This window comes from Pleurodeles waltl, chromosome 6 (assembly GCF_031143425.1).
Source record: "Pleurodeles waltl isolate 20211129_DDA chromosome 6, aPleWal1.hap1.20221129, whole genome shotgun sequence".
Classification (NCBI taxonomy): Eukaryota; Metazoa; Chordata; class Amphibia; order Caudata; family Salamandridae; genus Pleurodeles; species Pleurodeles waltl.
This window is the reverse complement of record NC_090445.1, coordinates 322,768,841-322,795,296: the sequence shown is the minus strand read 5'-3', so window position 1 is coordinate 322,795,296 and position 26,456 is coordinate 322,768,841. Positions and strand designations below refer to the sequence as shown.

General features: G+C 43.8%; 1 protein-coding gene across 2 annotated transcripts in view; it reads right to left on the bottom strand.

The window, feature by feature from the left end:
* RABGGTA (Rab geranylgeranyltransferase subunit alpha) overlaps positions 1–26,456 on the bottom strand; it is a 316,511-nt gene that overhangs the window by 276,653 nt on the left and 13,402 nt on the right. The window contains exons 2-5 of one of the 2 annotated variants that reach the window (XM_069238152.1): positions 26,145–26,186; positions 23,089–23,145; positions 7,558–7,668; positions 7,299–7,423 (exon numbers count right to left, since the gene is read on the bottom strand). In XM_069238152.1, the coding sequence (XP_069094253.1) occupies positions 7,299–7,423; positions 7,558–7,587 (155 nt within the window). In that variant the 5' untranslated portion in view covers positions 7,588–7,668; positions 23,089–23,145; positions 26,145–26,186. The remainder of the gene's footprint in view (positions 1–7,298; positions 7,424–7,557; positions 7,669–23,088; positions 23,146–26,144; positions 26,187–26,456) is intronic. The other variant, XM_069238151.1, reaches the window with a different exon arrangement.

Sequence of the window (26,456 nt, the reverse complement as noted above, 5' to 3'; positions counted from 1 at the left end):
GCAGGATTGATACACAAAATTATCAATCTGGCTCATGAAGGTCATTTAGGCAGGAGCCTCACAAAAGCTTGTGTTAGAGAAAGATATTGGTTTCCTAATATGGACTCTATGATAGAAAATGAAGTTAAAAATTGCATTAAATGTGCGTGCAGTGACAAAACTAAAATTATTCGTAAAAATCCTATATATCCTGTGGCTGTACCAGACAAGCCTTGGACAAAATTGGCATTAGACATCATAGGGCCTATCAACATGAAAGGTGTTGTGAAACGTTTTGCTTTAGTACTGATTGATTATTACTCGCATTGGATTAATGTAAAAATGGTAAGCCAAATCACCACTGAATCAGTTATAAATTTCCTTAAAGATGCTTTTGCTATGGAAGGAATACCCGCCACCTTGATCACTGACAATGGAGTTCAATTAACTTCATCAAAAATGAAAGATTTTCTTAACTCTTTAAACATACACCACCTCACTACAGCGCTATATTGTCCCAGGGCAAACGGTTTAGTCGAAAGGACCAACCGCATGATTAAAGAGTGCATCCAGTTAGCTAGTGTAAACCAAATAATCATTGAAAATGCTATTCGAGACATGTTATGGGCGTACCATTCTACTCCAAATTCAGTTACAAAAATTTCTCCATTTTCTGCTCTAAAGGGCAGGAAACCAAGTACCAAATTCTTCCCTTCATGGTTAGGTGGAGGAGGAAAAAGTGATGCCATAACTCCACAATTCAGAATTAGAAGAGAAAATCCTCAAAACAATTACAAAAAAAGATACAATACTAAACATGGTACTAAACAACAACAGTGGAAAGTGGGGGATAAGGTTTATGTTAAAAATCCTGTAAAGGGTTTTTGTCCGAATATGCGAGGCACTAAATTTTCCGGTCCTTTTGATATTGCCAAAGTGAAAAACAATGTGGTTACGTTAACAAATGGTCAGTGTTGGAGTATGGACAGGATTGTCCAACAGCCATCAGCCCTCGTGAGGAGTGAAGGAAATTCCATGGAGAATGGCGAGAGTGAGGAGATTCAGCAGAGACGTGACGTCGGTACAGAGAGTACCAATAGAACTTCTTTTAAAACATTGATGTAGTGTATGTCCAATTATCTATTGAATGTATATATTTAAGACATCAATGTAGGTATGTCAAATTATTATTGAATGTATATATTTTTGATCACTTTGTATATATTGTGTGTGGAAGGGAAGATGTGTTGTAATTTAGTTGTAATATTTTAAGGTAGCAACATGTAATTACATGTAGGCAGATTTTGTTAGATTAGAGGTTATGACATATTTAAATATAAGTGGTACGTTCCCCCCCCACCTTCCCTTTAGAATGGAATGTTCTGACTGTTAGGTAGAGGAGTTCACAATAGAATGTTGGGAGAGAGAGCTGAGAGAAGAGGAGATGTGAAGAGCTGATAAGGAGAAGTGGAGATGAAAATAAAGCGTGATTCTAAAGAACCATTGATCTTTTTTCATTATAACAATGCCCTTTTCAGGGAAAAAACCACAAGCCTTCTTCTGCAGCCCATTTTTCCAATTTTTTTAAAAAAAACGAAATTTTCACTCTTTTTTGGCTAATTTCTTGGCCTCCTTCTGGGGAACCCACAAAGTCTGGGTACCTCTAGAATCCCTAGGATGTTGGAAAAAAAGGACGCAAATTTGGCTTGGGTAGCTTACGTGAACAAAAAGTTATGAGGGCCTAAGCGCGAACTGCTCCAAATAGCCAAAAAAAGGCTTGGCACCTGAGGGGGAAAAGGCCTGGCAGCGAAGGGGTTAATGTATTATTCTTCATGTCCAGGGCATTGCTCATGAGGCAAGCAAGAATGTAAAATACAAAAGCGAGGCCTGATAGACTTAATAAAAGTTACGAGCCCGATGTTTGATGACTGTTTAAAAGAAAATGTCTCCGGTGAAACATTTTCTTTTAAACCAGTCTCCTGCGAACTGTGAGCAAACGTATGCGCCTCCAACATTTAATGCATCATAAATTATATAGAGGTTACTGACAAAAACACCCAGCCCTGCACAAAACAGATGTTTCCTATAAAGCCATGTATTTAAAACTGTCCTTGTTTTCATTTTTATTGCGGTTTTGCACCACTCTCCAAATATTCGATTTTCTTCAAACTTGATAAATAAACAGGACATGTTCCATTATCTCAGGGGGCTCTGCTCATAGCTTTGGAGTATAAAGTAACTAAAACCAAAAAAGAGCCTACTACAATGACTTTTTGCATTTTCAAAACAAAGATATCATGCATACTGGTCAACCCTGCATGTGCCACAATACGGAGAAGAATTCCCTTACACTGTACCGTTTAAGCAGTATGACAGTTCTGATTGTTGTTGAGCCATGGTGAAGCCTTCACGGCAGGCTGAGATTCCCTTCCAATTGCACAGTAGAGGCAGGGTGCCATGCTGCTCAGACGATCCTGTCAAATCCATGCCCTACAGTTTAATTCCAATACAACTGACGGTGCTCTTCTCTTGTTCGTCTCACCCAGCACTTGTGCTATAGCATGCCAACACACACAGCATCAGTCAGGCGCTGACATATAGGCCTCATGCTACTTCGAGCTGGCAAGTATGTGATGTCATACAGAGATATAAATGTTAGAGGATGGCGAGCCACGGAGACTGTGCTACATTTAAAAACCGCCGGAAAATGAACTAAGAGGTAAAAACAAAGCCCCGACAAAAGGAAAGACAAATATTTATTTCCTGGCTAATCTGTACAAAGTGAAACCAGAAAAACTTGATAAATCGGGCTGCCCCGTTTAAATTGTGTGATATTGGGCAAATATTTTATTTTCCCAAAACTCTTTTTCTTCATTATCGCATATGGTAGCACTTTCAAATATGTGAATTCAGGCTACCGGTTGTATAAAACTATTCATTTTAATAACTACTTCTCAGTGCAGTGTCTTACTAAAGTCAAAGGTTCTACATATTAAAGAAATACACTTTTTCAATTTTGCAGAAACTTCCATATTTTACATCATGTCTGCTGTGTGATTTACATAGCAAATATTTTCAGGGTTCGGCTCGTGCACGGGCTGTAAGATCCAAGCCAGACTCTTTGCTCAGTTCTTACTCTTAATTTGTTACCTCGTCCACCTGTAATAAATGTCCTGTATTCTGGCTACAGACACTCATGTTCTGGGGATTAGTGCATCATGTGCCTCTCTCGTGTTACTTATCACACAGATGCATCTGCCTGCATGCACTCTTTTTACGATGACCATGCTTGTTATGAGATCATCACTATGGCATGAAGATCTTTCAGTTTTACCAGTCAGATGTAGTGCAAAGAGAATGTCATGTGTTCAGGTACAATAATTAAAAACCTTACTGTACAATTTTCAGACTACAGTAACTGTTGACCATATTTAATGCAGTAATTTATTGTGTTTGAATAGTATAAGACTACATGCTCACAACTGCTTTATAAACGATCTCTAATGTTCTTTACAATGCTCTATTTGCTGCACTTTTTTTCCAAATCTTCTTGGGGGAAACACCTTTTTGTCCGTCTGTCTTGTTCGCTTCACTCGCAACATAATACACATTCACACCTTTTACACCACACCACTTTCAAATGTCACCAGCTGCCACTGGGTCTACCAGTAGTAAAGATCCACTTCCTCCACCCGTAGGAGGTGGTGGTTGGAAGGAAACTTATACTGCAGCATGTTTACAGCTATTGTTACTATGATTAACACTGAACAATTGTCTAGTGGCATATTTTTTGTTCTGTTGTTTACCTAATAGAATGCACCAGTTGAGAGCAAATTTCGAAGTACAGCAACAAAGTTTATGGGGGCTCATGTAGAGAAACTGACCAGGGGAGAACTAGGCTAGTATGTTTCTCCATCTGCGAGTGTTGACAACTGAGAAAAATGACAAGTAGCCAAGTACTTGGCATGTATTTTACGGTGGACAGGACACTAGCGATTCATCAATGTGAAGGAAATGAGCAGATCTAGAAGATGTGCTTGTGTTTGGCGGCTGTTTGCAATTTTAGAAGCCCCTCTTTTTTCACGATGCTTCATGTTATGGTCTGGAAAATATGTGGTGCTTGTCTTGAACAGCAAGCCTGATCTAGGCAGAATAGAGCATGCCATACATGATGTCTGCAACCCCCTATTGTCATCATGAGATACTGATGTTTTGCCTTCTGGATTGTGATTGTAAAATTCAGAAAGATGGAGATGGAGTTGCCATCATCTTGCAGGTCTTTTTTCTCACGCCAGAGACAGCACTATGGGCCAGATGTACCAAAGGATTTTACCCATTCTGTGTCTATGGGAAAAAGCTTTCTTACATATGGCCCTATGTCTCTTGCCCCGAAATTTACGAGACAAGCAATTATAGGATGTGTAGGTGCACGTGGTGAAGATCTCTGAGCGAGGAAGCGGCGAGCTCACTCCACAGCAGAAAGGCAAGAGAAACTATCAGCTCCAAACAGTAGTAAAAAAAAAGTCCACATCAATTTTGAGTTGGCCAATGTTTGCGGTTTCTGCTACACCAAAAATGTGAAGAATATTGCACCAAGATCTAGTTTCTAAATCTCCTTTATATGCTTCTATTGGATGTAGGTTTTTTTTCCACAAGCAGGAGCTTCTAATTTTGCCTGGATGTCATCCTCTGCTGTTTTGCATCTTTTAGGAAATGATCATATTTATTCATTTTGGAGTTCATAATGTACATCCTGGAGGTGAGGGAGTAAATTATGTTATAAGTCAAAGAGAGAATTTCTTGCATCAATCTGAGTAGCAATTATATGTACTGACTTTCATCTTGCTCTGAGGAATCTTCAGTGCTATGTCGGCCCGTCTGTGATAAGCCATTTTCTGTTAGCGGCGAGTCTTGTAGGTTACCTTGGCTTGCTTATGTTCAGCTGTATCCATCAGTTTCCTGATGCAAGGAACCTTGTAACAGTCTAAAACACTTCCAGTAGGCTAGGGGAAGTTATTCTGAACAGCAAAGCCCGTAATAAAATCCCAAAGCCAGGCTCCATTTTGAGCATTGTAATTAGCCTGTCTGCCTTTGGTTAACATTCAGCTTTTCACTATCTTTTGCAAAACTTGTGAAAGTGTCATTTTACCTAAATAATGACTTTGGTGTCATATAAGGCAACACAAGTCTGCTACGAGCTACACGACATCTGTGTTTCAATGTTTAACAGCAGATGTGCAAGATAAACATAAAATCAGAGTTAACATATTTTCATCCTGTTAGTTTAGATTGGTTAGAACTAGGATTAGTGGAAAGTTCTCCAATGTAAGCTAAATGTCAGAGGTCAGACCCATATAAACCCTTTGGTTTGACTACTGAATTTGAGAGGCCTCACAAGAGAACCCAACTGATCATGTGTTTTCCTTCTGAGGGAACACTCTCTCCTGGTTGAAGTCCAACAACCAAAGGTGATCCACTGTGAACTGGTATGCAGTGCGCTGGGCCCCAAGAAACTCTAGAGGCAAGTTAGCTGCTCCGTACTTTTATAGTGTAGTGTACAGAAGTAATTTTACGGTGATAGGCTGTTATGAACATTTCAATTACATTAGAACTGTTAATTATATTTTCCCTGCTAGCAATATGATTAACTGCTGTTTTAATTATATTCTGTGTGGTTATTACTGATGTACTAAGCAACAGGATGAGACTGCTGACAAAAACACTTGTAAATGTATATAGTGTATTTTCTTAGTACAGGGCTTGGGTGTGCTATTCTAAAGAACAAAGTTAGGTTTGAATTAGAACTGCATCCCTCAACACGTTATGGGACTGTTACCAACAGGTATGCTCAGTGGGTTTTATGGGCTACAATAACCTGGGCTCCTCTCCTAAAGAGACGGAGACCTAAACTCGGTCCCTGCACCCATGGGTAGGGAAGCCAAAACTTGTAGCCCTGTGTCAGAGTTCCAGGTTACGCAACAAGCCAAAGATTAAGGGTTACTCCTAAGGTGGGTTGTAGGAAAAGGCTCATTGCTACCATCAAAGGGGGTATGTCAGTTTCACTTGCACTCCAGTAAGTAACTGGTACAAAGGTACCAATGCCGATATGCATAGCAGAAAGTCCAATTGCTGTTGCAATTAGGTGCACCATAGTGAGGAATCTTCAATAGGGGCACTGTCACCACAACTGATGGCTCTTACAATCCTGTTCTGTAGGGCAATGCAGGCTAAGGCCACAAATAACATGGAGACAGCTGATGAAGTATGTGAGGAGCTGCATCAATAGGTCCAGAAATAACTTTAAGAGTTACTGGCATGGCCATTTCAGAGGGGGTAGCCTAGAGGCCCCACCCACATGCCCCTTCTATTTGACATTCAGAAAGGGTAGCAAAAGCCCTTTTGTAAGTTGGAAAGATGAGTAAAAGGCGTTTTATATTCTAAAAAAGCCCTTTTGTGGCCTGAAACCCTGTGAGTTTGTTTATCATAGGGCTCACAACCACAAAAAGGATTTGTACATCTGGCCCTCATTTCTCATTCAGCTCATTACATCAACATTCCAGGCATCATCATATTCTCTTTTTCTTCCATACGCAGCATTTTACAGCATCTCACACATAGTGCATGCACAACCACCAGCCGAGGCACTACACCTTTCCCCATCTACTTTACCCTGGGGACTTTATTATTAGTGTTTACATTATGTGAAAATGACCCTCTTATTCTGCTTTCAAGCTAAAACATCTATTTTTCAGAGCCCTCCTCCTTATAAATGTTGTCTACAAACTAAAGAAGCCACTCTCTCTAGAAAAGACTGTGTAGATATGTGTTCAGTGTTTCAAATAAGACAAGAACCACTATTTAAATGTGCTCTAGAGAACAATGTCAATGCAAAACGAATTACAAAGGTACAATCAGAAAGAAGCAGATGGATACTCCACATAGTGAGTGCAAGGAAAGTATTTAAATAGTCCCCAAAAAGCTGAAGCATCAGCCTGGATATACTAATGCTGAATGAAAGCAATATGTATGAGTTAGTGCTACAACCGCTCTACTACACCCCCAATATGTGTGTGTTAGTTTCCTGACTGAAGCATCTTTGTTAAATAAGAAAAAAGGACAAGAAGCCTACCAGGGGAAGGTGTACAGCTTCCAGTGACCACTTCCCTAATAGCTCATGCTAATGTGCACAAATCCCAAAGGCTACTACAAAACTACTAAGGTGAGCGCAAAACCCAATGTGTCACAAAATATCAAATGAATCCATAGATATAGGGAGTCACAGACAGGACAGAATAGGTTGAAAAGTGACAATTACTCACGTCTGTTTCTCTAGATGCAGGAATACTTCACGTCGCAAGTTCCAAAGGGAAGCAAAGTCTGGATTAGCCCCAAGAATCTGATTCGACAGGTCCAGAACCTCTTTGTCGAGCTCTCCATTTTTCCTCTATAATTAAGAAGATCTAGGTGGGTTCTCTAGAATTAGACTCTTCATTACTCTTGCAAAGTAAACATCCTTTTCTGGTACACAGCTTACCACCTCCACAAGTATTAATGTGTGCTTTTATAAGAATATATTACCTTCTCAAAGATGGCATTTGTTTTGGTCATGAAGATCTGAAGCTTCTTTTCACGTTCTTTGCGTTTTGCTTCCTGCTGCTCTTCGCTTGTTTTCACTTTCACTCGTCCATGCTACGATTATAGAAGAGACATCAGAAACAGCGAAGGAATGACATGGTGACTTGGCCTCACCATAAGAAAGGTGCTGCTGTGATCATATAGACCAATCATATTAGAGGATCATTATAATTGCTAGAGAGAAAACATGCCAGACACCCCTCATCTTTACAAGATGAAACATATATAATAATGGATGGCATACAATGTGAGCGTAGAGAATATAAATGAGGCACCGCTGGGGTCTCTTAAACAGGTCAATCCCAACAACATTTAACACGTTACTTGTAATGTATTCTTATATTAAATGTTTATTTTGGTGCAATTATCATGAAAAATGCTAACAGGAAAGTGTCTATTGAAAGCAGCAAATGAAACACTTGACCATACTTTTTAATTGTCTGTAGTAAAATAAGACAACACTATTTATTATGGTTAATACTGAGGTATATTGAAAACAAACACTCCAGTGTTAAAAATTACATCTTGAATGGGAAGTCAGGAATGTTTTTTGAAGCTGCAGTTATAGCTAACAATGGGCTCTGATTGCAATTACAGAGATAAGCTGTTGTGAACAGACTGCTGACTGAACAATAAGAAGTAGTTAAGCACAGAGATTTCTCAAGCTACTCCTGCAATGTTCAGCCTAAAACTGACCCTGATTGCTATTAGAGTGTTCTGTTTTTGATTGGCTTTCACAAAGAGGTTTTACAACTGTCACTGCCTCCAGGGATGTGCTGTCACCATGGAGACTAATTAGCTAGTTAGGGGAGAAAATCTAGGCCTAACATTGAATGAAATCATTATTTCTCTTGTATAGGTGAAATAAATATTTGTCATACCTACTCAATTGAGTGCAATAAAAAATACCCAGACATATAACGTATACCTTGATTATATATATATATATATATATATATATATATATACATACACACACACACACACAAACATTTCCTAGTGGCAGTTATCACTAGGTAGTTATAGTTAGGACCATGTTTTCTTACAAAAAGCGTTTTTTTGACTTGCCTATATCTTTGGCGCCATCTGATGAATCTTCACAAACTTTTCCCAATAAAAGTGTGCCAGTGATTCTTGTTGCGCACTGAAAGTTTTGGGGTGATCCATCAAGAGGGGGCAAAGAAAAAAGGGAGTGGGGGGGGCTAAAAAAAAAGTTGTGTTTCCCCATGTTAATTCCCATGGGACCTTTAGATAAGACTACAGCCCAAACCACTAAATGGAATTACACCAAATATGGCAGAAAGCTAGTTTTTGGTACGCAGATTGTGCTTTTTCTTATTTGTTCAGTAGTTTTTTAAATATTAAAGGGGAAAATAAATTTGTATATCTCTGGCCACGACGACTTCGCCAAAAAAGATGACCTCATGAAGGGAAATGCACGGCTCTGATGGGCTGCCAACAATTCGAACCAGGAAGTGTTGACAGCCATTCTGGGACTCGGCTTCAACCCCCTAGCTCTGGTGCTGGGGTCCCAGAGGGACACCAACAGTGCTAAAAAGCGTTTTTTTTGTTTGTTTTGTTTTTATCCTAATTTTTGCTGTGACTTGTGGAGGATCCAGTGAAAATAAAAAATAAAAACCTCAAGCACAGGCTCCCGTGCATCTTTATTCGGTAGCCCCAGGGTGCACCAAGTCCTGGGGGCAATGTTAATTGCTGCCTCCCCATTCCCCCGCAGCCCCAGGGACCACCACCTCCCCTGGGCTTTACTGAATTATGATGCGGGCGCGCAGTCCCCCCAGCAGCTCCGGGGACTTCCACCTAACCCGGGGCTATAATAAAAAAAGAATGAAAGTTGTCCGTTTCGGACTCCCAACCCTGAGGACCACCACCTGCTGAGGGCTGTGTAACGTTGGAGGGGGGCCACATGACCTCCCCCTCGAGGAGCCAATGATGGTCCTGAGGACAGCTACCCCCCGGGGGAGGCTCCTGCTATGTCCCTGGGTGCCCACCCCGGGGACATAGCTGTTTGCTTTTTCTTGGAGGGAGCGGACATCCCCCACCAAGCAAATGCAAACAAAGTCCGCTTTCTGACAGCAGGAGTTGTCAAACAGCTCCTGCTGTCAGAAAGCAGAGTTTTCATCTGTCTTCCCTGCACGAACATTGCTCCCACAAACAGGAAACAGATATTAAAAGCAGCTCCCTGCTTCTGGGAGAAATACCGGCTCCTGTCGGAAGCGGGGAGCAGGCTATGACCGTGGGTGCCTTGAGGCTCCCCCATGGTCCTATCTCTCTCTCTCTTCCATCCCATAATGGGATGGGAGAGAGAGAGAGACAGATTGTCTTTGATTGTTTTCTCAATGCAATGACTTCAAAGAGTTAGACTGGCAAGATTTGTGGTTTGAATCATAGTTAAATTTTGATGCAAAGCAGAACAGAGTCTCTTCTGACCTACTGGTAAAGCTCTTGGAATGACATCAGTAGGTTGATGGTTGAAAGCATAGTATCTCAAGGCAGTGGGTCTGTTTATTTACTGGTGCTTATACTGTTAAATCTTCCTAGTAATGAAGCATTCATGTCTCCTTCTCTCGAAGTGTGTGGGCTGACTGTTATAGTTATGTCTAGACAAAGCACTGCGGCCAGGGTCTCGCTGCAGGCCAGACCTTGCGGGCAACCCCTGCCGCTCATGGGGGAAGGCTGTTCATACTGCAAGGTTGCGTGCTTATAGGGTTTTTGACTCAGGGCCTTACCACAGGCCAGGCCGTGTGGCCTACCGTCGCTGTGCACGGGCGAAGGCTGTATGCAGCAGTGGTTCAATTGACGGATAGTAATGAAAATTAATATATTTGTTATTTTTTTTATTGATTTTCCAATACAGATCTGCTTACCATAACATTGTATTTACATTAACAGGATTTGGTTAATCTTATACAGAATATGCATTCAAAACAAACAGTAAAAACGTAACTTAGGTCTAACTATGATTCTCAGAAATTGTTTGACTGCTGTGTTCGGGTGGTAGGCTTGGTTATGCTCTTCCCTACTAATGTGTGTCTTGTTGGTGGTGGTGTGGGGTACTGGTCTAATGTCTGTTTGTGGCAGATGGGGTGGTACTACTTATTGTTCCTATTCTGGTTAATAGCTCCTCTCTTGTTGGCCGCTGTGTATTGTGTCAAATTGAGGTTGTGAAGGTGGGAGCTCTCTTGCCTCTTATAATATATCTTGCCTAACATATTTGGTTGTATTACAAGTGGGCGGGTGTATTCCCATTAATCTCGAAGCTGTCGCTCAATCGAGTTCATGGCGGCCTCTCACCATTCTTGGCCTCTAATCTGCTCACTAGTGTTTCCCAGGCTTCGCATCCTGTGTGTTGTTGGCCCTCTTTTGCTAATTTTCGTAGTACCAGAGATTCTGTACGGGCCCATCGCAATGTTGTGTTGTGCCAGGTTTTAAAATCTGGTGCTGTGGATGCTTTTCAATTCATAGCTATCAATCTCTTGTACATCACATATGCTAGGTCTGCGAACTTATGTAGGTGCCTGTGTTTCCTTTCTCTTAGTCTCAGCCCTAGCAGGCAGGATTTAGGATCAATCGTGAGCTCCAGGCCCGTCAATTCTGAAACTTCCTCTACTACTCCCCGCCATCCCCCCATTCACCTGGGCGCATTCCCAGACCATATGATAAAAATGTGCCTGTGGGGCCTTACATCTAGGGCAGGCAGGGTCTGAGCCGGGGAACATGTGTTTAATCCTAGCTGGTGAAAGGTACGTTTGGTGAGTGAAGTTGAATTGTGTGTAGCGAAATCTGGGATTTCTCGATACCCCCTGTGTGTGTTGTAAAACTTTCAGCCAGTCCTTTTGCGGTATCGGGTTTGGCAGGACTGTATTCCATCTTTCTCTTACATTCTCCAGGTTAGGTTCGGAGAGTTTATTCAGGGTTTTATATAAGTTCGACACTACCTTTATTTGACTGTCACATTGCAGCATGTGGTGGAGTGCAGGGCAGATCGCTGGTTCATGGTCTCCGGACCCCCATGCCTTCTTGATTGCGTGACAAATAGCATAGTATGTTAGAAATTGCCCAGGATTAACTGATGTGAGGGATTGTATGGATTCAAATGACATCAGTTTCCCCTCTTCAAAGCAGTCTCCTGCTGTCAATATGCCCGCCTCTGCCCAAGGCGTTAGCGAGTGTATCCTCGCCGTATTGGTCCATCCAGGAATCAGCCCCAGAGGGATAAGCGGCGAATAGGGAAGCGTTCCTTGACCGTTTTGAATATATCTATTCCAACATGATCGTGCCCCTAGCATTAACGGATTATCGGAAGTCCTTTTCGGTAATTTATTTGTTAGCCATGCGATCAGAGATTCTCCGCGTAGTCTATCCAGCACCCAAGCGGATTCTGCCTGTGTGGGTCTATGTAGCCAGTGCAGTATCCACTGTAACTGTGCGGCTGCGTAATAAAGTTCAAAGTTGGGGGCTCCCAGGCCGCACGCACCTACCGGGCGCTGCAGTGTGGCAAGTGCGACGCGTGCTCTGCCCCCACTCCATATAAGTTGCAACAGGAGTGCATTCAAGTCACGAAAGAAACTCTTGGGGACTAGAAGTGGCAATGCCGCAAGGTAATATAACAGCCGGGGCAATAACAGCATGTTTGCTACCGCCACTCTACCCAGGGGTGACAATGGTAGTTTACTCCAGAATCGCAGCGATCCCTTCACAGCAGTCAGTGCCCTCCCCAGGTTTCCAACTCTGAGGTCTTCTGTTCTGTGATATATATGGACCCCCAAATATTTGAACGTATCAAAACACCATTTCAGGCGCCCTACTGGGGCATTTTCTTTTCTAGCCGAAGACCATATAGTTAGTGGGAACACACAAGATTTCTCCCAATTTACCACCAAGCCTGATATCTCCCCATATTCAGTCAAGAGTGAGAATACTAAGGGTATCATCTTGCTTCCTTTCCGCACATATATTAGGGCGTCGTCTACATATAATGATATAACATGATGTAGCCCATTCCTAATTATTCCCCAACTATCTTCCATGGCCCGTATTCGAGTTCCTAAAGGTTCCATCGCTATAGCAAACAGCAAGGGTGATAGGGGGCAGCCCTGCCTGGTGCCTCTGGCGATCGGAAAGCTATCAGATATGACCCCACCTGTTTTCACCCGAGCTTGTGGATTGGCGTACAGTGTCTGCACCCACCGTATGTAGTTAGGGCCGATTCCCATTTTCCGTATGGTAGCGAACAGAAAATCCCACCCCAGTGTATCAAATGCTTTCTCAATATCTAGCTAAAGTACCATTTCATCATATGCTTCGGGGGGGGGGTGGGGGGGGGGGATTGATGGGGGGATCTCCCATTACGCTCAACAATCTACGGATTTTAAAAACGTATTTCGTTTTGGTATGAATCCATTTTGGTTGTCATGTATCAAAGTGTGTACAATGGGAGCTAATCTATTAGCCAATATTTTGCCTAGGATTTTACAATCGAGATTTAAGAGTGAGAGTGGTCTATAGGATTTAACGTCTGTAGGATCGCACCCTTGCTTAGGAAGAACCACTATCATTGCCTCTCTCTGTGTGAGGGGGGAAATATCTTGCGGCACCATGCCTACTCGAACATTCTCAGCAGTGTTTTGAATACATGACGTAGTATTCTATAGGAAGGCCATCTATTCCTGGCGCTTTGTTCCTGGACATCTGCGCTAGCGCTGAATCCAGTTCCTCCATACCCAGTGGGGCCTCCAGCATCTCCCCGTCCGCCTGTGTCAGATGTGCCAAGGATGATCCTGCCAGAAAGGATTCAAGGTGTTCAGCCATGAATACTGTACGTTTAGTGTAAAGGTTCATGTAGTATTCCCTAAACGCCCCATTTATCTCTTCTTGCGTGATGGCCATTTTGCCATTGTCTAGTTTTATAGCCCCTATGGGAGACTGCTGGCGGTTCTCACGGAGGAGCCACGCCAGCAGCCTACCCGATCTGTCCCCCTCCGATTGTAAGCACATCAAATGGTACTTGTGGTCTTGTCGACGAAGACAAGAGTCGACTTCATTATATTTTGTACGCGCCTCTTTTAGCACTGTGTATGGTGATTCCCTACGCGCCACCGCTGTTTCCATTGTTCTCAGTACATTTTCCAATTTACTAATCTCTGCGTGCAGGGCACGTCTTACCCCCCAGGTGGATGAGATGCAATGACCCCTGACCACCGCCTTGTGTGCTTCCCACTCTACTGCTCTTGTGTCTGTGGAGTCTTTATTAATTTCCCAGTACTGTCTCAATGTCGTGTTCAAACCCTCTGCAAATGCTTAGTCTTGCAGAGCTTCCACCTGCAATCGCCAAGTAGGGACTACTAAGCGTCTCCTGCCCCAATTCAGTGTCAATCTCAGCGGTGAATGGTCCGATAGTGTCTTGGCCAGATATTCTGTCCCGTTGGTCAGTGCACATATGTCTATGGTCCCCCATATTATATCTATTCTAGTGTGCACCTTATGGGGTAAGGGGTAAAATGAATATTCCCTCTGTTGGGGGTGTTTCATGCGCCATATGTCGTAGTGTCTCATGTCTCCCGCCCAAGTCGACAAGGAACACCTGACAGTTCTACCTGTTGAGCCCTTCGGGGGGGTGTTTGATCTGTCTAACTCTACATTCGGTATGCTATTGAAGTCGCCCCCCCAGATGGCTGGGGCTGCAGGGTTTACCAATATCGCAGGGGTAAGCATGCCCAGAAATTCCACTAACGCATTACTGGGGGCATAAATCCCTATTATTTATAATTGTCTCCCATCTAGTTGCCCCTCTATTGCCACATATCTGCCCCCCTGATCTACCTTTTGTGAGGTTTGGACAAATCGGACGCCACCTGCTATCCATATCAATACTCCTCTAGCGAAGGCCGAATACGTTGTACCTATTATCTGCCTGCCCCATTTTCCGTGGATCTCCTGTAGGTCAGACTCCAGTAGATGTGTTTCCTGTAGAATAACGGTATGTATTCTCTGGCGTCTGAGACGTGCATATACCCGGGCTCTTTTACCTAGTGCACCCAGCCCTCTCACGTTCCACGTGACTATATCATATTGGTGTGTTGAGATTTGTGTGCTGAGTCATGTAATATTGTATGATGTACCTATATGCAACCGTTCCGGGTTGCAATGCCAGTCCGGGCCCCCACTCTCCTCACCAAGTATATGAGTAAGGCTGATAACCGCAGCAGTATTCTCTGTGTTCTGATTTGACCTATTATTATATACATCTTAACTGTCTCCCCCCCCATCCCATCCCTACTAATTCCCACACATAGCTACAAACATGTAATAAACGACATATCACACTACTACTTAAGAAAACCTGTATCCGTGCGAATACCTGTAGGGGAGCTATTTTGGCAACCGGATGTGGCTCTTATACGGGGCTCACATCCTCCCACAGACATAATCTGCGCATATGTGTGGGCGCTCCCAGAGTGTTAGCCCCCCCCAAATCGCATGCACAATTATATTAGATAATGTTCACAATAAAGAGGAATAAATTGTTCAAAAGAAACTCGGGGTAGCAGCGGCCTCCTCCGAGTTGCCTCCCATGCCAAACACCTTTGCCTTCCATCAACTTGTCTGCGTTTCAGGTGGAGATGCAGTTCAGTTTGTATTCACAGTTCATCCGCAGATCTGGGGATGAGCCTGGGGCCCCCAAGTACTCCTATTACCGTGGATTCAGAGCTAGCCGAGTCAGAGTCCAAGTTGGTCATGGGGACCGTCCGGTGTGCTTCGAAGGAGTTTTGCGTATGCAAGGGAGTTTCTTTCAATACTTTTGCCCTTCCTTTTGCTGCCTGTTTTTCCGTGGGTTGACCCTTGGGGCGTTTCCTGGTGCGCTTTCGTGATGAGGGGATAAGCCATTCCTCCCCCTCCTTATGAAAATTAATATATGTTAAAAAATGTTAGTTTTTTTAAACTAGAAATTCACTGAAAAAAAAAAAAAAAAACGTTGCAGGGACGCTATAGTTAAGAAATAGAATAAAGAAAAATAAAGAAATTCACTGAAAAAAACAAAGGTTACAGGGACTTTATAGTCAGGCTCACATTTTAAACGTACAAAACCATAGAAATTCACCTGCTATAGTTCGAGTTATAGCAAGTAACTAACTCGTACCCTTGCCATGCACTGCTAATTACCCCACAAATTACAGCACTCGTGACATCTTTGGTAACATCATTGATAATATCAATGTAATATTTTTGACAAAAAAATAAACTGCATGGTGAGGTTTATAGTTACCTTAGGGCACGAGTTATAGTTACTTGAGATAACTAACTATGGGGGTCATTATGACCCTGGCGGAAGGCGGAGAACCGGCGGTAAGACCGCCAACAGGCTGGCGGTCTTACTTTGCGGAGTTATGACCATGGCGGTTACCGCCATGGTCATCCGCCAGTTCTCCGTTCCGCCCGCTGGGCTGGAGACCTGAGTCTCCAGCCCGGCTGCCGTCACTAGACCGCCGGCGGTTTTTGGACCCGGCTTACCGCCGTGGATTTCCAGCGGTTTGAACCGCCATGAAATCCATGGTGGTAAGCACTATCAGTGCCAGGGAATTCCTTCGGAGAGCTGCCAACGTCATAATAGGCTGAGCGGCAAACCGCCACCACTGGCGGTCTTCCGCACGGCGGTCTTTAAAAAAGACCGCCAAGGTCAAAATGACCCCCTAGAACAGGTGAATTTCTATGGTTTTGTATGTTTAAAATGTGAGCCTAACTATATGTGTGTGTGTGTGTGTGTGTGTAATAAATATAAATAAATAAATCAACACAAGGCAGGGTAAACCAAGGAAAACACCCAGTGCTACTTTTTTCTATTCTAATTAGTTAGATCAGAAAAAATGTCTTCAGCACAAGAGATATAACATTATAATTAAGAGATACTTAAACAATCCCTTTTGGCAAACAATACAGTTGAGAAAAAAATAGGCACCAGTTGAATTGGTCACCTGTAGAACCGCTATATCAGCTATGTTATTGAACACACAATGATAATCCCAGTAAATAAATACATAGAAACCATGCAACCGTTTTTCTTCTCATATGAATGAATGAGTGAATGAATGAATGAATGAAGTGGTGTTGTGTAGCGCATGACTACTCAACAGAGTGACCCGGTGCTCAGATACTTCAAGGATGGGTAGTTGGAAGCAGGGAACCGCAGGGGTCCTAACACCAGCTAACCTTGAAATAAGAATGTTTTCAGCTCTTTTTGTAATTTGACTTTGTCCGTGATGGACCTTAAGTGTCCAGGTAACTGATTGCACGCGATGGCTGGTTTTACAGTAAAAGAAGCATCACCTCTGCGTTGTTTTTTAAAACTGGGAAATTATAATTAGAATGGCATTGCTAGAGCACAAGGGCCTTCCTTGATAATAACTCTTAATCCTCTCATTTAGATACCAAGGGCCTTTACTATAAAAAGCTTGATACATCAATGGCAATGCCTTATACATTCAAAGTTGTTAAACAGGCAGCTAGTGTACTCTCTTACGCAGTAACTAGACTGATGAGGACTTAAAACTTTAAAACAACATATTTTGCATAACTTGTAACCACTGGATCATATAGTCAGGGAGGCCCAAGTAAAGCGCACTGGTATAATCAAGCCTAGAGAGAATCAAGGCTCTAAATGCTATAACTTGTGCCCGGTGCGGGAGAAGATTAAGAAATGTCCTCAGCATGCGACAAATCCTAAAGCATGACTTCACCACAGCAGCCACCTGTGAACAAAATGAGAGTTGGGAGTCAAACAACATGCCCAGATTTCTGGCCACCGCTGTTGGAAGGGTTTCGGAGGGGACCTTGTTAGGCCAGGCTACTTCACAGCCTTGGAGGGGATTTTGCTCAAACAGTAGAATTTCCATTTTATCAGGGTTGCACTGAAATTTGTTGGCTCTCAACCAGTCAAGCAGCACAACCATGCAGCGTGCAAAATCATTAGCCTTTGCAGAATCCCCATCATAAGCAAGCAAAAGCTGTATATCATCCGCGCACGAGATCACTTTAATTTCAAATGATTCCAACAAATAAGCCAATGGAGTCATATAAATATTGAAGAGCAAGGGACTTAGGTAAGAGCCCTGTGGCACTAACCACTTCAACATTTTAGCTCCAGAGGCAAATAGCTTAATCCAGACTAACTGCTTTCATCTCTCAAGAAAGAAACCCAGCTAACTCAAGGCTGAATCTATAACTCCCAGATGTTGCTGCCCGTGTCGCAGGATACTATGATCTACCGTATCAAATGCAGCAGACAGGCCCAAAAGCACCAGGGCAACATTAAGGCCAGAGTCCAAACTAAACTTTATAGATTCTGAAACCTCTAATAATGTTGTTTCTCTGCTGTGACGAGGTCTGAACTCCGACTGGGAAGGATGAAGCAGGTTGTTCTCTGACAAGAAAGTTGTTAGTTGTATATTCACCTTTTTAAAGAATTTAGAGGCCATTGCAAGCAAAGAGACTGTTCTAAAGTTGGATATTAACTCAGGGTTGCATTAGCATAATTGAGCAGAGGAATCACATTAGCTCTCTTCCACTCATCAGGCAGTGTGCCAGAGAGGAGAGATCAGGCAAATAGCTCCTGGTATAACAGTACAATGATGTAAGAGATGGACCTCAAGATATGAGGATCATATGTAGACCCTGATTTACAATTTGCAAAAGCAGCTGTCACCTCCTCCAAAGATGGAGCACGAAAAAACAGCAGTTTGGCGTCTGCTGCTGGACCTACAAAATCTTGCTACCCCATCCTCAATGCTGGTCTATTCCACCCAAATAGATTGGCCTGGATTTTGAGGATTTTATTCTCAAAGAGGTCACTGAGTTGAGAACAAAGTGACTGCCTAGGCTCCAGTGGGGCAGGGGGAGCACTACAGTTTTAGGGTCTGTGAAGCTAGCAACACTTTTAAACATTTCCTTCCCATCGTTATCCGCCTCCTTGACACAAAGGCAATAAAAAGCATAACGATCGCTCTTAAGGTTCTTGTGATAGTTGTTCAAGGCTAGTTTATAACAAACCTTGACAACTTCTAGAAATTGACGCTGTAGGAAGCTGGCTCTGTATATATTATATCAAAATGAGATTCCACACAGAGTACAGGGGTCCCCCAGAGGCTTAACAAAGGTTAAAGTAGATAATACTAATGCTCTCTTTTGTGTTAGTGTGGTCGAGCAGTTAGGACTATCAGAGGGTAGTGCAAAGTATTTGTTGTACACACAGGCAATAAATGAAGCACACACTCTATAACTAACTCCAGGCCAATTGTTTTTATATAGAAAAAATCTATTTTGTTACTTTATTTCTAGAACCACAAGATTAATTTTGCAGGTAAGTACATTCGTGAGTAAGTATCAAACATATGTATCAACACTACTTTTTTTCTATTTGGCAAGTTAAACGTTTTTGGAGAAAATAGCAAATATCCGTTTTAAAAGTTGACAGTGCAATTTTCAAAGACAGTTCTGGGGGAAGAAAAGTTAGTACAGTTTTTGAGGTAAGCACCAGACTTACAGTTCCAGTCTCCAGGGGTTAGGAAGTCCACAGGTTGGGGTTCAAGTTAACTCCACACACCCACCACCAGCAACACGGGGCCGGCCAGCTGCAGAGGTCAAAGCTGATGTAGATTTAGAGCAGGCTCCTATGGAGCCTGGGACACTCAGAATTAGATCTGCCAGCAGGTAAGTACCTGCGTCTTCGGAGGGCAGACCTAGGGATTTAGGAGATTTTGGGGGGGGGGGGAATGAGGGTTGGTGGAGGGGGGGAACCACAGGTCAGCACCAAACACAAACCCTCAGGGGCGGCCGGGTGCAGGGTGTGAACTTACGAGTCGGACTCCCAATGCTTTTCAATAGGGGGGGGGGACCATAAGAGTCACAACGATACTGCAGGCTAGGTGCAGGGGGTCGGCTCTGGAAAACCACAGGTTGGACAAGGAGGAGGGCCGCCTTCTGAACGTTGCATGCCTGGTGGTCGGATTCCTCAAGCTCAGAGGGCTGCGGGTGCAGGGGTACCTTTAGGCGTCTGGGATCGTAGACCAGTTTTCTTGCGGTCAGGGGGATCATCCAGATTTAGCCTGCAGGCATCGTAGTGTTGGACAGGAGGGTCAACCCAGGGTGGACACTAGGTCAGAATTGCCTGGGGACCAGCTCTAGTCAGTTGAGCCGCATGGGCAGTGGGCGTCGGGTGCATAGTGGGCAGGACTCACAGATCTGGGGTGGATCTGGGGTCCTTTGCTGGAATTTCTTCCTGGTCGGGGCCGTTGTCCACAGGAGATATTGGTCCTCTAGGGTGCAGGCAGTCCTCTTTAGGCTTTTAAGAGGTCACTGGTCCTGCAGGATGTATTGCCTTTTTGTAGCAGGGCTTCAGAACCTGGAGGCAGGCCTGTAGGGCTGGGGCCATGTCAATTTGTGTCTTCAGTCTTCTCTGCTGGGGGTCAGTTTAGCTTTCTTTCTTATTGTCGTCTTCTTGAGGTCGCCAGGAATCTGACGAGCTAGGTTCAGGCTTGCCATTACATCCTGTATATAGGGGTGTCACAGGGGTCAGAGAGCAGTAGTCAATGGCTACTGTCACTGAGAGTCACTACACCCTTCTGGTGTTCAGGCTTGCCCTTATATCCTGGATTTAGGGATGTTACAGGGGTCAGAGGGCAGTAGTCAATGGCTACTGTACCAGAGAGTCACTACACCCTTCTGGTGTTCAGGCTTGCCCTTAAATCCTGGATTTAGGGGTGTTACAGGGGTCAGAGGGCAGTAGTCAATGGCTACTGTACCAGAGAGTCACTACACCCTTCTGGTGTTCAGGCTTGCCCTTAAATCCTGGATTTAGGGGTGTTACAGGGGTCAGAGGGCAGTAGTCAATGGCTACTATCCCTGGGAGTCAAAACACCCTTCCGGTGTCCACTGCCTTTGGGGAGGGGGACACAAACCTAACCCGGTTGGTTCCTGTCCTCCAAACCAAGATGGAGGATTTTGCAAGGAGGGGGGGTCATTTCAGCTCTGGACACCTTAGGGCTAGTCCTAGCTGAAGTGGTCACTCCTCCTTGTTTTTACTAATTCTCCCACTTGACTTAATGCCAAAAGTGGGGGGCATCTCCACTAGCCTTTGAGGCTCATCGCCAGGTGCTACAGTTCCTGCAAGGGGGAGGTGTGAAGCACATCTACCCAGTGCAGGCTTTGTTTCTGGCCATAGAAAGAACAAAGGCTCTCACCCCATGTGGACAGAAACTTGTCTGTAAGTGGCAGGCTGGCACAGACCGGGCAGTCCTGACTAAAATACTAGGGGACTCTCTAAGATGCCCTCTGGGTGCATTTTTCAATAAAACCCACACTGGAATCAGTGTGGGTTTATTGCGCCGAGATGTTTGATACCAAACTTCCCAGACTTCAGTGGAGCCATCGTGGAGCTGTGGAGTTCGTAATGACAAACTCCCAGCCCATGTATTTTATACGGTCACACTACACTTACAATGTCTAACAATGGACTTAGACACTGTAGTGGCATATTGCTCCTGCAGCTATGCCCTAAACTGTGGCATAGTGCACCTTGCCTTAGGGCTGTAAGGCCTGCTAGAGGGGTGACTTACCTATGCCATAGGCAGTGGTTTGTAGGCATGGCACCCTGAGAGGGGTGCCATGTCGACTGTCTTTTCCCCCCTACCAACACACACAAGCTGCAATGGCAGTGTGCATGGGGTTGGTGAGGGGTCCCCCAGGGTGGCATAATACATGCTGCAGCCCTTGGGGACCTTCCCTGGCCATAGAGCCTTTGGTAACATGGGTACCTTTTACAAGGGACTTAACTGTGTGCCAGGGCTGTGCCAATTGTGGGAGCAATGGTACAGTTTTTAGGAAAGAACACTGGTGCTGAGGCCTAGTTAGCAGGATCCCAGCACACTCTCAGTCACATTAGAATCAATATCAGGCAAAAAGTGTTGGGGGTAACCATGCCAAAAGGGGCACTTTCCTACAGACGCCGCCAGGCTTTTTCCAGTTTTTACATGCAGCTCTTTCCTGCTCCAGCTCCTGCGTGTACCATCGTGCTGAGTGACTCGTTTTAGTATTATTAGATGGTTTAAGAAGGGCTACGGCATCAGCTGCTCTAAGCCAAAACCTAATAGCTGATTACCCCTCAACAACTGAATCTGGAATTACAGGTTTAGAATCAGTCAAGGCTTTCCTAAGGTAAACGGCCGAGACAGTATCCCCACACCTGATCTCATTCAGAGGAGAAAACAGTCTCAGTTCCTTCCGACTATCCAACTGCCAAGAAAATGGGAGCAAAAAATAGTCTGACCATGACACAGGACAGGGAGTCTCCCCTTTTATCATTAAGTAAGAAAAGATGTAATTGATGGCAAGTCCTGTTTTATGTGTTGAGCCTGTGTTGGTTTTGCTTAAATTAAAAAAGAGGCCATAGTATCCACTAGCCAAGCCATCCAGGAGTCCTCCTCCTCATCCAAATGGATATTGAAGTCTCCAAGAATTGTAAAATTCACATAGGCAATGCATTTAAGAGCAAAAGCCTGGTCAAGTAAGGTTACAAAGTCTCCCAGATAACCTGGTGGCAGATACACCAGTGTCACCTGCAAGAGGGTGCTCTCCATCGAATGACAACACAAAGCCTATGACCTCTGCTTCTGGCAGTTCATCTAGGTTGAATGCTTTACATTTATAAACCCTTCAATGAATGATGGCGACTCCACCCCCTCTTTTTTACCCACTCTGTCTAGATGGACCCCCCACATACTTCTCCGGTATGGAGAACTGCAAGTCTGGACATGACTCTTCATTCAGCTATGTTTCCGCCATGAAGAGTTCATCTAAACTGTCATCCTTTAATAAATCTTAACCACCCAGACCATGTTTATGCAGGGATCGAACATTGATCATGGCAGCCTCATGGTTCAGGGGGAGAAAACTGTATTTACACTTCCCGCACATCGCAGACTGGCAAAAAGCAATAACAATCCTCTGGAACCACCCCATCTCATGCCTTTTAAATCCAAATCAGTATAGGCCTTCCTTATCAGGCTCTCAGCTGTAGAACCAGAATAGAGGCTGGCCACGGTCGGGACATGGGCACAGACCGGCTTACCTTAGGCACCCAAGCGGCGCATCCGTGCTGCACCCATTGTTATATAGAAGAGAAGACTTCTCCTGCCACTTCTTTAGGACCACTAGAACGCGTCCAATACAAGATGGCATTACTCTGTGTCCTATTTCAAGCCCACGCCTCCCACACTGTACATCCGCTCTTCCCCTGCATCCTCCTCGCCCAGCAAGAACTGCACGAATGGCGGGGCTACCGCTAAAAAGGTAGTGCCAAATCAAAAACATTTAAATTAAATTCAAGTATGCCCAGTAAAAACGTTTTATGTGCAAAATAGCAGTCACATCCTTTTGCTTACATTAGCAGCAACAGAATTCATTTACCTTTTATGTGCAAAAACAGCAATTGTTTCACTTTTCTAAAATTTGCAGCATCGGATTCTGTAAATTCGGAAATTTATATTAGAGATTACTTGTGTTCTCTTTGAAAATTCCCAGGCAAAATTAACTTTCAAAACCCCAGCAGATTTAGCAATATTACACCACACGACCTCACCCCAATTTCCCTTCAAATACCTATTTAAGTGCACGTCCAAGCTGTTGCCATTCTAATATAGGAGGGAAGACTCCTCCTGCCACTTCCTTAGGAACACTAGAACGCATCCAATACAAGATGGCATCGCTCAGTGTCCTGTTTTAAGCCCACATCTCCCCCACTGTACATTCGCTCTTCCCCTGCATCCTTCTAGCTCAGCAAAAAGTGCATCAAGGGTGGACCTACTGCTAGAAGGGTAGAGCGGAATTAAAACATTAAAATTAGATTCAAGCATGCCCAGTAAAAATGTTTTATGTACAATACAATACAATATAGCAGTCACATCCTTTCGCTTACATTAGCAGCGACAGAACTCATAACATTTATGTGCAAAAACAGCAATCATTTAACTTTGCTAAACAGAATCCAATGCTGCTAGTTTTAGAAGAGTACATTTATATTCAAGAATACTCATGTCCCCTTGAAAAGTTTCAAGCAATCCGAACTTTCAACCCCCAACAGAATTAACAGTATAACACTTGCAACTCGCTCCAATTTCCCTTCCAATACCTATTTAAGTGCGCGTCTGTGCTGCAGCCATTGTTATATAAGAGGGAAGCCTCCTCTTGCCCCTTCTTAAGGACCAATAGAAAGAGCCCAAAACAAAATGGTGTTGCCCCATGTTCTGTTTCAAGCCCACGCATCTCCCTGACTGTATGTCCGCTCTTCCCCAGCGCCGTCCTACCTAGCGCAGCAAAAAGTGCATGAAGGGCAGGGCTGCCGCTAAAAAAACATACTGAGGAATAAAAAATTTTAACATTAAATTCAAGCATGCCCAGTAAAAACAATTAATGTGCAAAATAGCAGTTACATTCTTTTGCTTATATCAGCATCCTTCTCACCCAATCACATCATTTCGCTCATATCAGCTTCCCTTAGAAAAGCAGAGAACCGCGAAACGCATGTTGGCTGAGAAGATTGCAAGTCTACAAGTAGAAAGATTTTTCAATGGATACACTAGTGTTGGGATGGAAAGGTCCGCTGCATGGTAAGAGATGTTGCACCTCTGCCCCGAGTGCTCAACTGTATCGTTGTCTGATCCCTAATGCTGTTTTTTTTGTTATAGGCTAATACAGATCACATGTGTGCACCATAACATAGGCCTGTCTGATGGATTGCGGTCTTGTTTGACTGGGAGAGGTGCCCAAAACGCTACCCTCATTGAGGTGGAAGGCTACCGTCTTCACCAGGAGTTAAGCAGCACAAGTGCAGTGGTGGCAGCAAACCATGTAGCGAGGAGGAGCTTTTTACCCTGTGTCACTGAAGTGAGGTCTACAGGCTCATTCACCTTTGTAAAAGTTACACTGCCCTACGTAAGGTATAGTGACTCTGCGTTAGTTGTATGTGTCTGGGAAGGGTACAGTACAAGGATAATGCAGTACATGTGTGGTTAGTACATGTGATGCATGTATGTATGCCTGAGAGAAATACATTACATGAGAGATCTACTGCTGTTCATTGCATGCATGTGGTGGGTGTATGTGTGCTGCATGAAGTGCAATACATAAAGGGTGAAGAGGTATGCGGCACACATAGTGAGTTTGTGTGCTGGCAGTGTGTGCGTTTCAAACTAACACACCCTGGTTAAAGATAGGAAAGCTTCAGTACTGAACCATCAACGCAGATTGAACGTGTGTGCTTTAAGTATGGGTACATGTGAGAGTACAAGGGTATTAGTGCTAAATAGAAAGTGTTTCTATGAGTATACATGTAGTGCATGAGCTTGCAATAGTACATTAAGTGAAAGACCCTGGGTTCCATTTTTGGAAGCTGGGGCCTGACTATGTATGCTGAATGCTTGTGTAACTGTAGTGGCACAATGCATGGAGGTAACAGTGCTGAAGAGTAAGCTTCCTGTGAATGTATGCCGAGTACAAATGTGCCCGCAATGGTGCATTACATAGAGAACCTTGGGATCCATTTTGGGAAGCTTGGTAAAGACATGAAGAGGAGCGGATTCCCCACCCCCGACAAATTTGTGGATTGCTACATGTCTGAGAGCTGGGTGGGGACGCACTGGAGGTAAGATACTCGCTTTGAATTTCAAAGACTTCGCTTTGATTCAGTGATAGATCACAAAAAAGGGGCCTGGACACATATGAGGAAGGGAGGTGGGGCTGATAATAGAACCATAAAGATTAGGGCTGGGATTAACTCATTGATGCACATATCACTGTGGCTGACATCCAGGCGTAAACTATGGTCACTCCCGTGAATTATGTTGTAGACAATCAGCTTTGGTGTTGTGCCTACTGTGACAGACCTCTTTCATGAAAGACGACGAAAAGGAGAAGTGTGCACTTCAAATGAAGCAGAACCCCAACATAAAGCTGACTTGTGATAGAAACATATGCCAAACATCTTTCTGGAACAAGAAATAAAAAATATATGAAAGGCTTTGGTATGCTCAAAGAAGAAAATATATAGCTCCAGTCGCCCCAACAGAGAGTTCCTTCTGTTTCAATCAACAGAGAGCAGAAAGTCTCTTTTCCATTCATTATTCCCACACTGAGACCTTACTGAGAGAACTCCTCAGTACTGAGCTTAGCCAGACCTTCGCCTACTCAATCAGTGATACTACTACTCGAACCAATATCATCCACTGAGCACAATTTCTCTAAACTGCTTCTACTCTAAGCAAGTCTCAAGGCCAATACACCACTGTCAGATCTAGCTATAGTCTTGCTGTTGCCCCTCACATCTCCTAACCAACCAGCTCCTGCTCCATGGAGCTGCTGTTTTAGATTAATGCCGTGATGCCACCAGTCCTCATCCCATGTACTCTGCAAGTTAGAGAAAAACACAAAAGAATTTTTTGCAGAGAAAAAAATAAATAATAACTCACCATGTTGGCAATAGGTAGCAGCCGTAATCCACAATGCGGCACCTAAAACAGGCAGGGAACATGTTATGTCATTGTTAACATGGGCAAAAAAAGATACAATACAATCTCACGGTCTGTATTCACATGTTTTCTAGTAGAGGATAATATATTTTCAACAGGTAGGGAAACAGGTCGGAAGCCTCCATAAGGCTATGTGAGTTTAGCGAGCTGCTGGGGTTGGGTGGCTAAATCTTCTTTCAAACACTGTACTCAATTTTAGTACTTCCCCCCAAACATCTGCCACTCACTTTTTCTTTGCCCTCACTTAAAGCT